The following is a 16,908-nucleotide window of genomic DNA, read 5'->3' on the forward strand; positions in this document are numbered from 1 at the left end:
GGTAATTTCTAACCAAACATGTTCGTTCTCCAGTAGGGAATTTAAATGTTACATATTGTAACTGAAACGTCAGAGTTTGTCTAGATGTTTCGTCTTTTTCTAAGCAGATTCCATGTAACAAATGTTGGTAATCCTTTAACTCGTCTTCCTCAATACGTTGCAGTAAGTGAATCTCGAAGTAACCAAAATTACGAACGTCTAGTCCATCATTATCCCCAAACTGAAAGTGTTCAACAAGGTCTGACCACTGAAAAAATTTCTGACGAATCAGTCCTCTTATACCATTCAGGTACCAGTGGTTAAAGATCTGGTGACGTAACGGATGCAATTGTTCTTTACGTTTCACTTGTATTTTCACCAGCTCTCGGTAAATCCTTTCTCTCAACTCCTCAGGCAAGCCCAGAATGTTCTCTTGTAAAGTATCCATAAGTATATACACTGTTTTTGGAATCGTTGGGTGGTGGCCAGTAGCCTCGTTTAACTTTGTGTCTAATGTAATATCCACTCATAATCAGTCTTCTTGTACTTTGGAACAGAGCATAATTTAAAAACGGACGAATCACTTTGAGTTTGCGTTTCACTTGTATTTTGATCAGTTCTCGGTAAATGCGTTTTCTCAACTCCACAGGCAAAGCACGAATGTTCTCTAGCAAAGTATCCATGAATAGGTCATACTAAATCCTCTTTGGTCTGACACAAGAAATGTACTCTTTGCACAAACATGGTTTTACTTCAGTGTCGAATTTAAATCGTTTAGTCACTAATTTGCACATTACAATTCGTTCAGAAGTTTCCTCTTTCACTAAGTTGACATTGTGTTCAAGATGTTGGTAATTCGTTAACTCTTCCTCTGGAATTCGATGCAGTAAGTTTACAATGATGTAGGTAGAATCGTCCATAACAAACCAATCCTTTTTAAAACTAGAGGATCGTTCATCAATGTCTGTCCGATGGAACACTTTCAATTGAATCAATCCTTGAATAGCCTTCAGGTACCAGTGGGTCAAACACCGGTGACGTAACGGATGCAATTGTTCTTTACGTTTCACTTGTATTTTGACCAGCTCTCGATAAATGCGTTCTCTCAACTCCACAGGCAAAGCACGAATGTTCTCTTGTTAAGTATCCATGAACAGATGATGGTAAGAAGTTACTTCAATGTCTCGGTCCCACTAAGGGTAAGTAATGACAATTCGGTGACCATCGAGCATGTTCTACGTAGGCCGAATCTTGCGGTTCCCAGTGGTGAAGTGACACACCGCAACTGAAGCACTTGACTTTATCTCCTTCGCTCAAGTAGAAAAATCCGGCTCTGGCTAATTCTTCGGGGGTCGGTCCTCCAAGATACTTAGGCCATTTTCCTTTGAACGATTGAAGACGATTTTCAAAGTCGCAGTATTCCGACAAACGCACAGGAAACGAATATTCGTCTTTCACAGGTTCGTTTCGATGAGGGTTGAGTGACATGGGCAGGAGTTTGCTCAGGGCTGGATGACATCCGTAGGGGGGTAGACGTGAAGGTGAACATTCCCCTTTAAAACGAAACCCAGTAAAATGTCCAAGAGGACGAGCGGCATCGCTTTCGCATCCCTCAGGTTTGACACGCACAGCATCACTTTCCATGATAGGGGTAGTGAAAACAAAGTTCCCATGATGCTTTACGGCATCGCTAAGGTCACAACGTACAGCATCGTACCCATCGCATTCCACTTCCGAAGCCCCACACTTGAATTGTGCCTGTCTAAACTTGTTTTGTGTTTCTCTGAAAGTATTCATCTTGTTCGCTCGGTCTTGGTAGTCCCAATGAATTATCGATCTTGACCATAGCCCCTTTTTATACTAGTCGCAATGCAGTCTCAAGCTTGTACATCGTTCCTTTTTTATGTTTTTTATGTCTTGTTTTGGAAGGTACCGTCTCTAAGGTACCGTCATCATTGTACCGTAATGTCATGGGTGGAAAGGCATAGAAAGGTAAGGGCAGTGCGGAGACCAACGAGTGTGTTCCAGAATAGCTGAATCTTTATAGATACATAGATCCATTCGTAACTTCAGGCCACAAGCGAAACGCTGTACTTCATATCCCAATCCTGACTCAGGTCCCAAGTAGACAAATCCTGTTCTAGCTAAAATATGCGAAGAAGGTAATCCTTTCCTATCCGTAGGCCATGCTTGAAACGTGTCCAATCGACGGGCACAATCACAATAGTCAGGTAAGAAGACTGGAAAATGGTAGGGTTTGAACTTGGAGTTCTCATCGGGTTTCTCACTCGATTATTGCTGTGGTGAAGTCATCCTTCTGGTGGGTGGCTATCCGCTTACAACCAAAGTTTTATACCAACATGTCCATACGGCAAAGTGAAATGATTGGGCAGTCGCACTCGCTTCTGGTACACGATTTGATAGACTTTTTCCAAGGGTCGACTGACGATGTGGTGAGTGGGTAAACGTACAATCTTGTTCGGTTGATAGGTGGTCACTTTAAAGTTTCCATCCTCTCCCGATTGCAAGGCTTCTTTCTATACCCCAAAGTTGACCACACGACTGGTACGATAATTCAGAGTCAGTCCTTTTACTTTGCACATCGTGTGCACTTCTCCTTGTTTGTCCCGGTATTCGTAGCCGTAATTTTTGGGGCCGCCACTGACGAAACTTAGAATCTTGTCGTCGGGATGCTCGTCTGTCCAGGCTCCTAAACGGTCTCCTTCGATGTCAGGGTGATGTTGAATCGGGTGATGGATGTAAATGCAACTGTCCGTGTTAAAGTACAGGACGCGTTCCCTTAACAGTTCTAAAGCTTCGTACAATTTTAAGCGAGCATGAGCTGTCACGTAAGCCGCAATGATGACATTTCCAAAAGGGTCGTCTTGTACAAAGTTCAAATCTTCTTCGTAATTGACCAAGATCAAATTCTCTCGAACGACGTCCACGTATTTCATGTATTTGGTTTTGTCGTGAATCATCTGGAAGTAGCGGGAAGGTTGTGTCAAATATTCCGTCTTGGGTAAACAGGGTCGTTGTGCCATTTTACCCCACAAGCAATTTAACATCACTTTGGCAAACGATTGCCTGCCTTCGTTTTTTTCGATGTGGTCTAAAGAGATGCCTTCTTGTTCGTAGTATTTCTCTTTGAATTGTATTTGGTCTTCGGGAGTGTGACACCAGGAATGATAGCCACTGGCTTCTTGTTTCAGTTTCAAAAAGGCATACACGTAGTCGGCGAAAATGCCTTTCTGAGTGGGGTTACCCTTGTGGTATTGTTGTGTCTTGGGAAAGTGGCAACCCTTGTGGTATTGTTGTGTCTTGGGAAAGTGGCAAATTTCGTACACTTCTAACAGTTGGTATCCCATGTCCAGAGCTTTGAACAATTCTACGCTGACCCAGGTTCCCGTCAAGGCACGTTCTTCCTGGGTGTGATGGCAAGGCTGGTCTTGGTTGCACGTTTCGGCACAAGTACGGCACAAGGGAAACATCAGTTTGCCTTGACAATGGTGAGGTAAGACGGGATGGTATAGGTTCGTGGGAGGCAAAACTTTACACTTGATCAAGCCTTCGTATTGTCGAATGCTTTTCAGGTCGATGTGTTCCGTCAGCAATTGCGGGTGCCCTACAGGAAAGCGACAATATTTGCACACGTAGGGATACAGCGAACACACGTCCAAGTATTTGATTTCTTCTCCTTTCTCTTCGTCGGCTTGGTACAGCAAACAGGTGGCATTGGTCCTTCCTCCGTACAAACTATCCCTCGGGTTCAACGGGTCCATGAACTGGTAACTTTCCACGAGGCGTTTAAACTCGGGATCGGTTTTCATACGGTGATCGTACTCGTGTTCCCACATTTCCACCACTTGGTATCCTTGCTGTTCTAACTTTAGGCGCCGCTGACAAGTGTCCTCGTACAAGTCTTCCATGGTTCGTTGCAAAAACTGATTTTTAGTGCCACGGTCAGGGTAACAGACGGGACATCCGTGAAATAAGCAACCGTTAAACTCGTACACGATCTTGGGGTTTTCTAAGTCCCAGCCATCGACCGAATACGTTCCGATGGTCTTTTCGCCCCCTCCGTTGCGGGCATGCTGAATCCACTTGTCTTCCTTGTCGCACAAGTAATGTAACCAACGTAGGGTTTTGACCGAGTATTGACGTTTGACAAAGTGGGTCGTTTGAGGACTGATGACAGCCACGGTGTTTTCAGGCATGAATCGTTGTCGATACACTAAGGAACACGCTTTGGCAATGGTGCAAGCTTCTTTCAAAGGATCGACCCCTCCGTGTTCTATGAACAGTTCTCGAAATTTTCCACAGCAACGCCGTAAAATGTCCACGTCGGAACGACAATACTTTAGCATTTCTTCCTGAAAGTCGAAAGGGTCCGAGGCGTGAGCCTGGTACCAAGCGTAGAAAGCTTCTCGTTGTTCGGTACGCATGTTGTCGGGGTCGTAATAGTGAGCCTCAGGTAAATGGGGTAGAACGGCATGTTGATTGGCTTCCGTATTGAAAAAGTGTGGAAAGTACCCTTTAGCCATTTCTGTCATTCCAAACGTTTTAGGCATTCGACTCAAAGGTATAGCCAAATAGCTCGTCGAATCTTTAAACTGTACTTGTCCCACTTGCATGAAAATGATTTTGGCTCCGTTCAAAGTCACTTTAGGACGTTCAGTGCCTTGTTCCGTATAGTACCTCAAAAGAAACTGTCCATCGTATCCGGAGAAATTGTGAGCCATCACCGTGGCATGACGATGACAATCTCCGTAACGTTCGATGTCCTCTTGGCTCCACGTCTTGTCGACGGGGTCTAAGACCCATTGGGCAAAATCGGCTAACGTGTTAGGTCCCCGAAAGATTTTTTCACGCCCTCCAGGAATCTTGCTAGAGAGAGGGCAATGACTGAAGATAGGTTCTTGAATGCACTTCTCGCACGCTCGATGAGCCACGCAGAAATTAGGAATGTGAATGCCGGTCTCTTGCATGCATTCGAAATCGAAAAAGATGAAATTGCCTTTCTTCTTGTGACCATCCTCTTTCTCTGGTGGGGGTTGGTATTTTTGCACTTACCATTGGTGTTCCAAGTCCACGATGTGGTGACAAATGTGACATTTTTTCTTTCCTGAACATACGTGTGCCTTGGTATCATTGGTACGTATGACTTGTCCACACGTAGGGCACAATCTCAGGAGTTGACAAGCACATTTCTTCTGTGAACCTTGCGTTTTCAGATGTTGTTGGTAACAAGTAGGGCTGACAAACGTGCGCAGACAAGTTGAACAAGGCACTGGTTCTACGCTCAGACAGGGTAAAGAGGCCAAACATCCTGAGCATTTCAATCCACAATGCTTGTGTTGCTCTCGATTATTATAATCATGGTCACATTTCTCACAGTAATAACTGTATCCCAGGAATCCGGTGATACTGGTAATGGTATCGAAATGGTCATCGTGATAATAAACATGAATGTATTTTCCGTCCTTAAAATCTTGGCCTCGAAACAACAGAGGCCCGCGCATTTCTTGAGGGTGCACGTTTAAGGTGTATCGTGAAGCTAGGGCATCTTGCAATGTTTGCATCTCAGGAATGCCACAGGGTGTGTCTTTGGACAGGCCAGCTTGTTGCAACAGGAGTTCTGCTTCGTTTCGTTGTTTGGCTCGATCGGATCGTTGAATAGTGTTCCAGGTTCTTTTCCATTTTACCGTGTCGTTCTTGTTGGCATAGGTTCGTCTCACCACGATGGCACGGGCTAAACACATCTGGTCTTGAGGGTTGTGAATTCGGACGAGACTCTTTTTGGTGTTGCGAAGGTCGTCCACCAATAACATCTTTTTGCGTCCAGTCCCTTGAGGAGGAGAGACGTGGGTCATGTCCAGTGTGGCTTTACCATCGGTGATGTCAAACTGATCATTAGATTGTTGTACGTGGTGAATCTTGTCCATGACTTTGGAAGCGGTCAATTCTGCAGGGGTGCTAAACTCGATCCAAACAGGGGATTTCAAACCGTCGTGTTGTATGGAAAGTCTCAAGCGATCGTCTTCTTTGGGTTGACATTGTCGCTTGAGTGCAGTGAGCAAAGAATCCCACACCCCATTGATAAACACTTCTGCTTTCTCTAACGGCACTTCAGCCTTGAAATCTTTAAACTTCATCGTGTATTTGTAAGCCGTGGTTCTAAATTTTCTAGAGGAGCGCTTTTCCGTCTCTCGAATGGAATAGTATTTTTCAGGGTTGACTAAGGGTGGTGAACTTGGTTTAGAGGTTTCAAATTCTGGTTCACTCATGTCCTCTTCAAAATCACTGGCATGAATTTGTGCCAAGATTTCAGCCCTGGTACGAGGCGATAGATCACGTTTCTGCCTCTTACTTTCTTCTTCTTCTTTCTTCTCAAATGAATAGGATCGTTTCATCTTGAGTGAAAAACGTCAAATGACTCAAGTTTAAACACCATAGACTAATTTATAGTCATGGCAGACCAGCGTATATAAAAGGGTGTGTGTCTTGTCCTTTCACTATTCATTTCACTCTCAAGCCGAGCACAACGATGGAAGAGACTAACCAAATCGAACGTTTCGTCAGAGCTTTGCGAGGGGTCATTAGAAAATTCTCTTCAGACCAGCCTACGGACTACTCTCCTTCCTTTCGAGATAAAAGTCAAGATACTTGCTATATCTGTCAGAAGAAAGGGCATTGGTCTTCAGTGTCCAGACCGTCAAAAAAGAACAAAAACAGGGGCTAAAAAAGACAAAAGTCAAGATACCTGTTATTATTGTAAAGAAAAAGGACATTGGTCTCCAGATTGCCCAAAAAGGAAACAAGAGGAGTCAGAAGAAAAGAAGGATTCTTCAGAAGAAGAGAGGGATTCTTCGGAAGAAGAGAGGGATTCTTCAGAGGAAGAAGAGGAAGAAAGAAGACAATTCTATTTACAAGAGGCAAAGAAACAGGAGAAGAAAAGAAGAAGGGAAGAAAATGAGGAAAAGACGGTGAAGAAATTTAAAAAACAGAGAGACTAAACAAGGAGAAAGAAGAAGTCAATGAACTTTTTAAAGTTTTGTATTGTGAATTGTGAATTGGATTGTAACAATGGATAAAAGAATAAATTAATGATATAAGGTAAGTGTCTTTGAGTTCTGATTTTAAAATAAGAAGCTACACTCACGCACTCATACAAAGACACGTACTATAGGGGTAAAATGGGTGGGTTATTTTTTTTTTGAGTTATTGGCAAATTGAAATTGTATTTCTTTTCGAGAAATGTGGGTGGCCCTGAAAAGGGCCTTTTTATTTTGGTGTAGGGGTGAGTTCAAGCAATCAATTTTAACTGCCTTAAGCCTTTGCCACGACCAAGGCCTACTTCTGGACTGCGTAATGATGATGATTGGGTTGAAATCACTAAGGGTGGTACGGTAGGCTTAGTCACAGGGTTGAAGTGTTTAGCTCGGGAAGGTCGTATTCTCTTCGGTCGTGATAAAGAAGTCTGATACATTTGTTTCAGACTTCTTAACTCCGCTAAAATGTCCAACAGTACCGTGACCGTTTGATTTTCACCCTCTTGTTTCTTTGCTGCTACTTCTTCTTGCTGTTGTTTTTTTCTTACCTCTTCTTCTTGCTGCTGTTGCTGTAGGAGAAAAGCTTGTTCCGCTTCCTTTTGTCGTTGTATAAATTTCTCCAATTCTTCTTTCTGTCTCTGTCTAAAATTCTCCACTTGCGGTAATGAAGAAGGTAACGAAGGTTCCGGAACAAATTCTTGCGAGGAGAGAAAATCCACAAAATCCCAATTCACCTCTTCTGAAAGTAAGTCCGGGTTCCCTTGGGCAGACTCCCCTGTTGATGCACCCCAATGGATCGTTTTCTGAGTTTCCGTCATGTTGAATCACTGTCGCATAGATTGACTGTACACAAGCGCTAGCAAATCTATATAGACCACGTGACGTCACAGACTGCTCTCTTCGGATTGGATGCGGGCTGACTGAATTTTGTAACGCGTGTTTGGATCGGTGAATGAGCTCAATCCGTTTCAATCCTACCTCTACCTATAAATAAGCGCAGTTCACTGCATTGATTCACCTGTTCTCGTCGCTTCAAGATGTGGACCACAGTTGAGTCATCCACCCTTGTGTCTTCCATGATGTTTAGGACGGACATGCTCATGTATGTCCGATCCAAGTGGACCGTTGTCCACAGGACAAACACCAGCCTGTGGATACGTAGGATCTACGTTGAAAGACAAGGATGCCTGAAAAGAGTGCTGATTTACGGACCAACAGTAAGACGCAGCCTAAGGACAAGAAGAAGACCAATGCGGTGCCCTTTATGTTAATGAATACATTAACATAAACCCAAAGGCCCTTTTCAGGGCCAGCCATATTTCTCGAAAAGAGAATGACTTTTCAATTGCCTACCCCTTTTTTTAAAAATTTTTTTTTTAAAAAAAAAAATAAAAAAATCCCATATTCAATTCCCTTGTACGTAAAGTGACCCACGATTTATTCCCATGTTAAATTCCCCTTGTCGTTAGACAGACCCACACTATAGTTCCATGTTAAATTCCCCTTGTCGGTAAAGTGACCCACGATTTATCAGCACTTATCACCATGTTAATTCCCATTGTACGTAATCTGACCCACGATTTTTCGCCATGTTAAATTTCCATTGTACGTAATCTAACCCAGGGGTGTTTTTAATGCTAATTCCCATTGTACTTAAAGTGCCCCCCTTCACTACTTAGGTGTTGTCTAGTGTTGTAAAGCGCTTAGAGCTTCTAAAGATTAGGCGCTATACAAAGTCCTCATTATTATTCACTATTTAGCTTCGGTTCGACACTACCGCCTGTACTCGCTCATAAGTTATGTCCAACTGCAACACAACACTGATCCTTATTTGCCATCGCAAAATCTTGTTTGTTCTACTGATTGCTTCCAATAGTCTTGGTCGGTGAAGTATTCATTTCGACTATATTTAAAAGCTAGTATATACGATATATATCCAAAATTGTGCACACGTATCCTTAATGGGCAGTCCTTGAAACAGTCATTCTGGTGTAATGAAAACATACATTCAGGTGATAATAATATAATTAACATTTTATAATAATTTTGGAAAGGTACTATATCTTTGCAATTTTTCCAACTAGCTATTTTGTTTTGTACTGTATAGCCAGGATTGCGCTGACATGCCGTCAAACACCATACAAACAAATATACAAATACACACTCATCCAGGTTTGCGCCGAATGTAGGCAATACCCCATTGTTAACGTGCGGTGATCACTACTGCGAATATGTCCTTGAAACAAGGTTTGTTCATAGAGTTTGAGGAATTGCGACGATAGTGTGCGGAATCAGTTGTGAAATTTCATTTTAATTTACGGATCATTGTTTGCTTTTCTGTCAGCAAATACGAAACTGTAAAGCTTAGAACAATTTGCCATGTCTAACTTGACGCTGGTGTTAAATTCCATTATATTAATGGTGCGCACGCCACTATAATTAAACTCAACAACAACATGTAGAGTTGAAAATGTTATAACAAGGGCAACACCACGCGCATACCCACCGATGCTAAACTGTCCGAATTTGCGTTCAGCGAAGTTAAAGATGTTTAATTTGTGGACTTTTCTGAACTTTTTGATGAAATTTGTGGATTTCCGTTTTTTTTCCTAACCACTCCGCTGGCCTAGTGGTTAGAGCGTACGCATCGGAAGTGGGAGGTCGTGGGTTCGAACCCATCCGAGTCATACCAAAGACGGACAAAAAATGGTACTAACAGCTGCCTCGCTGGCGCTCAGCATTAAAAGGTTAGTGTTAGGACTGGTCGGCCTGGTGTCAGGATAATGTGACTGGGTGGATCACCAGACTACATATCTGCGGCATGATGCCCCAGTGCTAGACATCACTATAAACTGCAACACGGCAGACATCGTAGCGATATGACTGAAAAATTGTTAACGCTACGCTAAAAGTCCTAAAAACACACACACACACCATTTTTTTCTGAACTTCATGTCAAGTTTATATATATATATATATAATTAAGTTAGTGAAACTTTATTTAAAAAGAAAATCAAAATAATTTTATTTGTTTGTTCAACCATAATTTAGATTTTGCGCACGTTTCTCTGAAGTACCTAATGTCATCGACTGCAAATTTATATCCATATCTTTAAATAGAAATTGTCCATGGATTATCTAATGCACGTTAAGTTTGGTATCTGATGACATCAGACAACAGTAATGTTACGATTAAACACTGTAACTTCCTTTTTGATGCATTTTCAACTTAACCAGTATTCAATGATCAATATTATTCTTTCTCATGAAATCATTTAGAATTTGTATATTTTATATTTTTTTGCCTCTTTTCCTTCTTTTCTAATCAATTTATGATAATACAGAGTTGCGTGGATGCAGGGGCGTATTAACCATTAAGCAGACAAAGCACGTGCTTAGGGCACCAGGGCCAAAGGGGGCACCACAAAGTTGAGAAAAGGGTGAAAAGGAAAAAAAAACGAACGAAGATTTGTAAAAAAAAAAATTGATAAAACTAGTGCAAATTGATCATAATGTTCTGTTTCTTGAGCATGGTGCACCCTAGGGTTATCTTCCCAGATGTACGTAGAAAGGAGGGGGGCACCAAGATTTGTCATTGCTTAGGGCACCAGTGAGCCTTAATCCGCCCTTGCGTGAATGAGTAACCTTCTTTAAAATTTTGACTTCATTTGACTATTGATTGGTCGATAATGTTATATGCTCATCGTATTCTTTTGTATTCTCTCATATTTTACGTTTGATATTGTCCCCGTTACAGATACACGCCCAATCAAGGGAAACAACTCTGCATTCTGGACAAACTCTCAATGTAGGAGGTTTTGACATTCGAGGGAATTGTGTTTACTGGAGGCCGACCTATTGATCATGGATTAAATCTCACTTACAGGTTAATCGAAGTTAACAGCGATGATTTCATGATAATAAACTTAAAAATCATCGTTAAAAAATTGTAAGTAGTACACTTGTGAGTGAGGACACAGAGATATTTTGATATATTCTGTAGACGATCAGCAGAATGCCAACACAAACAGGTGTGGGTGGGTCAAAAACTTTTGGTTAACTATGTTGATGAGCGACGCAAATCTAAAACTCGATCTAACTTTGAATAAATTTACTAACGTATTTCAAAGAAGATGGAAGGTTCGACGAATAGATCATCATCACCAGATCAAGATCTTTTAATACCTACTAATTGTGAGATAGAAGATGCAGCGGGGAACGGCACATCAAGGCCAGCATCGAGGCCGTTATCGCAGAATACAACCCAGCGATCACAGCGACAGAATAAATTGGGGTCGCAGGGTTCACAAGAAAACAGCATGAGAGAATCAGGTATGGGAAAACATATAGGTCGGTGTGCATGAGGTGGTAGAATCAAGTATTTTGCTAGTTTTCTTTACTCATTATTTATTTACATCATTATAATGCATTGTGTTACAGAAACATACTGTTTGGATAAACTTTTGAAATTTTATCTTGTATACCTTTCTTAATACAAGATGCAGTCCCTAACTGACTGTTCCAATGGCCTAGTGGTTAGAGCATCTGTCTTGAATGCAGGAGGTCGTGGATTCTAACCCTGTCAGAGCCATACCAAAGACTTATAAAAGTGGTACTAGCACTGTAGCAGCTGCCTTGCATGATGCCCCAGTGCTAGACATCACTATAAACTGTCACACTGCAGACATAGTAGCGATATAACTGAAAAACTTAAAGCTGCATTAAAACCCCAAAACACGCTCAAAGTCCCTACTTTGAGATAACAAAGTATGGATTGTATGTAAATGAATGTTTAGTTCCCATGGTAGGTTGTGCTAGAGATCAGTTGCCAAAATATGAAACAATCTGTCAGCATGACCACAATGTACCAACTTTTGGAAAATTATTCACATGGCTGCCATGTGTCCACAATAGAAATAACTATCTGCATGACAACCAGTCACATTAGGGGCGAGTACAAAATATTCAGAATGATGTAAACTCTGCAAATTATAACATATACCCATCAATACTGCTTTTAGCATATGAGTTGCTATCTTCCATCAAGAAAATAACGTGAAGTGATTTACATAAATTATACAGTGTCTGTGCGACATCTTTCCAGATGAGGTACATGGTAGCTGTGCAAATATTCTTTCACAGTTAAAGTGCATGGCAGCCATTTGAATAGCATGTGCCTGAAAATACAGAAGTATTTTTAGCAGTTCTGAATGACATATCAAAGGAATAAAATCTAGGCCCAGTGTTGAATTTTCTGTGCTCTTCATTAAGCTGAAAAGTTTTTTGTTTATGAATGAAAGATTTTTCACCCATCTCCCTAAAGTTACTACTTATCATCAAAGTCCCAATCTGTGCAGCCAGTGATCCCTCAAACCTTTAAAATTTTAATCTGTTAAATAAACATTCTATCATATAGTGACAGCATTTTCTATTCTTGGGTATGTAGTTAAGATAATCTGCTATAATTACCCACTTGCACCGCCATTATCTTTTGTACCTTGCTTGACCTGGCTGCTTGAAATCACATTAATGTCATTGGAATTCATACAGAAATATTCAGCCACTTACCTTGAATATGGTATATACTCACTTATAAGACAAGTCACTTATCTTGAATATGGTATATACTCACTTATAAGACAAGTCACTTATCTTGAATATGGTATATACTCACTTATAAGACAAGTCACTTATCTTGAATATGGTATATACTCACTTATAAGACAAGTCACTTATCTTGAATATGGTATATACTCACTTATAAGACAAGTTCATCTGCAAACTGAACAGACCCAGATCTGCCATCACATAAAGCACCAACAAATTGCAGTTTGTTAGGAGTGATCAGTAGAACAAACAACATAGACCCTGGTCTGCAGGCAATTATGCTGTGGCAGATCAGGATCTTTGTTGTTTGCAGTTTGACTGAACTTATAGGTGAGTATATATGGTAAAGAAGTGAAAAATAAATGTGCATAGCCCACTGAAATGAGAATTATGTATCATTTGACATGTTCAGTCCATTCCTAATAAAATGTATAGTTTATCCAACATTTCATTCTATAAAGATATGTAAAAATGCGGTGAAGCAAACAAGAAAAACTTAAGTATTATTATTACATTTTTAATAGTATTACATCATATTTGTAAGCAACTGATGTTGACACACACACACACACATATATATATATATATATATATATATATATATATATATATATATATATATATATATATATATATATATAAAGAGAAGAATAAAATGAGTACTTTGAAAGTCATAATTTTGAAGTTTCTTTGATCACTTTCTGTTTTCGAAACATTGCTCTAAAATGGCTGGAATTAGAAGCCATTTATTGGGTCCCAAAAGGATCCTTGGTACTTTTCCTGATGAAGAAATAATTAATCGGTTACCCAAATCTGAGTCTTTAATATCAAAATGGGCCCAGAAGTCGCTCAATAGCTGTTGTCAAAGTTTGACATTGTCATAACACAGTACACACATGAAATATCTGATTAATTGAAGACTGTGCACTTAGGTAACTAAAATACATCAGGACTGCTGCAGGATTATATTCATAAGCAAAACGTAAGATATTTGGGTGACCTCTTTGTAGTAGGTAAATACCAGTCAGGGTTGCTCCTTATAGTCACAATGGCTCAGAGCAAGGTGATGAGGTATTTTTGGTTTGCTAATTCATCTGCAGAGCCTCAGTGATGGGCACTGATCAGGACAAGAGGATGAGCACCAAAGCGAAAGATTTAGAGATCAATGGTTACTGTACGACAACAGTATGGAAGTTTGACATTAGTTCATCATAGTTGCTCAAAATCTAACAGTGAGTGTTTGAAATAGCTTGATTTGCACTCAAACTTCCAGAAAGCTGTCGAAAATATCAATACCTCAGTGGGAAATGGATTTGAAAGTGAGATACAAACTTCTTGTCATATTGCACAGTTGCGAATGGTTTATGTTACATATGTATGTCAAAATATGGCTTTGCAACAAAACAATTTTGACAGTTGATGGGGCTGCAAAAATCATATACATCTAGTTGTAGTTCTGCTGATGCTTATTTCACAAGACAGAAAATGAAATAATAAAATGGGTTATCACATGTTTTTCTTTTTTCTTTCAAAGTTTATGCATGTACAGTATATACTTACCAAAATGACATTTTCTCCCTTTGATCCTCAGAACTGTGCCTTTGACCCCCAATTTACCAAAGATTGGGGTCCACAGGATTCCCAGTTGTAAAATCCTAGGAAAAATACTTGACCCAGAAGTATTAGCCTACATGTATGTTACTTTGGACTATAAGTATCCCTTTCAACACTTTGGACTCTAAGTATCCCTTCCAACACTTCAGACTGTTAGTATCTCTTACTTCAGACTATATCCCTTCCAACACTTTGGACTGTTAAGTATCCCTTACTTCGGACTGTTAGTATCCCTTTAAACACTTTGGACTGTAAGTATCCCTTCCAACACTTCAGACTGTAAGTATCCCTTACTTCGGACTGTTAGTGTCCCTTTCAACACTTTGGACTGTATCCCTTCCAACACTTCGGACTGTAAGTACCCTTCCAACACTTCAGACTGTAAGTATCCCTTCCAACACTTATTATAGTAATTTCTTTGCCATAGTCAGCATAGTAAAGGACAGATATAATTTTTTTAAAGTTCTGATTGGGGATGGGGGCCAATTTTAGCACAAAAACAGGCCCAGAAATTTCCTTTGGACTTAATGTGACAGTAAAGTGATATGGGGTAGTGAATATAAAGAAAGATCTCTATTGTTTAAATTGAAGGACTATAGTGAGCTTTGGCACATGAACATGTTATGAATTAGGGAAATACAAGAATATTATGTAAGTATATTTAATTACTTTTACATTTCATTGATTTCTTTTTCTTATTACTTGTATGATGATTAAGTACATTTTGAAAACATTTTCTGTTGATTCTGTTCACTTATCCCAATACCAGGAAAAATATTTTGTTTGACCTTTGACTCTGTACTTTCTTGGCAAAATAATTCACCTAATCCATGAGTTTTCGTTTTTGCCAGATCAGCAGTATTTACCTGCACAGTTGCCAGTCTGTTGGCTGACCCTTATGTGTTGATTGATTTATTTGCTAATGTTTATAAAACAATCCATAGCAAAAAGAAAAGATAATTTATATAATGTGATTTCATTATTTTAATAACGCAAACAAATTTCAGTGCAATGTAAATGCATCGAAGATGCTATTTTTTTTTTACCACACCTGTTACTGTTGCAATCTTGAAAGTTGAGAGTATGGCCAGGTTATCCTTGTTACTAAAAATAGAAACCTACTGAGTTATCACACAAACCACTCCTGTTTATTAAGGTCCAAGGCTTGTTCAAATGAGCTTTAGGCAGAGCAATTATGGTAGTGGAGTGTTCATTAGCCAGGCCATTGTTACTGTATTTTGTTCATAAAGACTAATAGTGTATTTGTTGAGACTGTTTCAGTGTAGGCAATTTATTCTTTGTATTGCTGGTGAAAATAAACAACCAATTGTCCAGATAAAATCTTTTTCTGCCATTTAACCAAGGTAATTGAGGTTTGATTGCTAATGAGTAAAATCAGAAGTCCATTACTCAGAGAAGTTTGCAGCTCCCTAGGTTACTCCTTGCTACAGACTACTCCTTGTGCATACTGATGAGCAGATTATATGATGTAACAACCTGTCTGCTAAGTGTCTGAGCTAAGGGAACATTATTGCTAAAAATAGATGCAGGCTGGGATACATGTGTACACTGTATACCTAGTTAGGGACATATCATATCATATGGTGCACTTGATAACTCTGAGGAACCCAATGGTGATCGCAAGGTTGGGTCTGTTTTTAATTACAACTACTTAGCTAAAAAAAACAAAACATTAGTGCTTATCACTTGTAAAGTAAAGTGCCTTGGGTGACTGTACAGGGAGATTGTACATTTCCCTATGTAATGGACTTTGTAAAAGTGTCAGGTTACTGAAATAGTTTTGCTGCTATATTGAAAACTTGTTAGTCCAGATTTTAGTTTTCAGATAGCAATTCCATCAAAACATATTTTAACCATTTTTGTTGTTGTTTGGGGAGGGTGGGTATGTATTAAACAACATTTTTAAAAAAATGATTGTGTTGTAAAATCAATCTTGAATCCTGTCACGGACAACTTGTTGGAGAGGACAGATTTTGCATGCACAAATTAATTATTTATATAGTGTAATGATCTCTTTTGGGAGACACCAGTCTGTTGTAGATAAAAGGGGTGGTCTTTCAAGACAGGCTTACTATATCTAAATACAGTACTGCCTTACAGTAAGGTACCTCATTATTACACATTTTCTTTTAATTATTATGCATTATGGACATGAATCCCATACTGTGGTTCTATTTAATATTTTATCTATAACATACCATATATCTTCACTTGTAAGTCAAACTGCACAAACCCAGATCTGCTGTCACATATTGCACCGACAGGTCTGGGTCTATTCAGTTTGTTGGGAGTAATTAGTAGAAGAGAAAAAAATAGACCCTGATCTGCTGGTGGATTATGCTATGGCAGATCAGGGTTTATATTTTTTGCAGTTGCACTTGACTTATAAATGAGTATGTAAGGTAGCCATACCCCTCCCCCACCCCTGTAATATGGTGACATCACATATAACAGTACACTTTCATGGATCCCTTGAAAACGGTTATAATGATGGATCGTTGTAGGCTGCATGGTTCATGCTGGACTCAGACATATGGGTGATCACGAGATAATTTATCTATAGAAAATACAATGAAGTTTTTTTTTATAAAAAATACTTATAATCAATAAATCCATGTTCTTAGAATCTGGACTC

At 39.8% G+C, this 16,908-nt stretch overlaps 1 protein-coding gene across 1 annotated transcript in view; it reads left to right on the forward strand.

Annotated features, from left to right (window-relative positions):
• The first annotated feature begins 10,838 nt into the window (after nt 1–10,838).
• LOC149801276 (two pore channel protein 2-like) overlaps nt 10,839–16,908 on the forward strand; it is a 115,316-nt gene continuing 109,246 nt past the window's right edge. The window contains exon 1 of the mRNA XM_089955335.1: nt 10,839–11,363. Coding sequence (XP_089811461.1) covers nt 11,165–11,363 — 199 coding nt within the window. The 5' untranslated portion in view covers nt 10,839–11,164. The remainder of the gene's footprint in view (nt 11,364–16,908) is intronic.

This window comes from Sinohyriopsis cumingii, chromosome 4, assembly GCF_028554795.1.
Source record: "Sinohyriopsis cumingii isolate HCF-2022 chromosome 4, ASM2855479v2, whole genome shotgun sequence".
Taxonomy (NCBI): Eukaryota; Metazoa; Mollusca; class Bivalvia; order Unionida; family Unionidae; genus Sinohyriopsis; species Sinohyriopsis cumingii.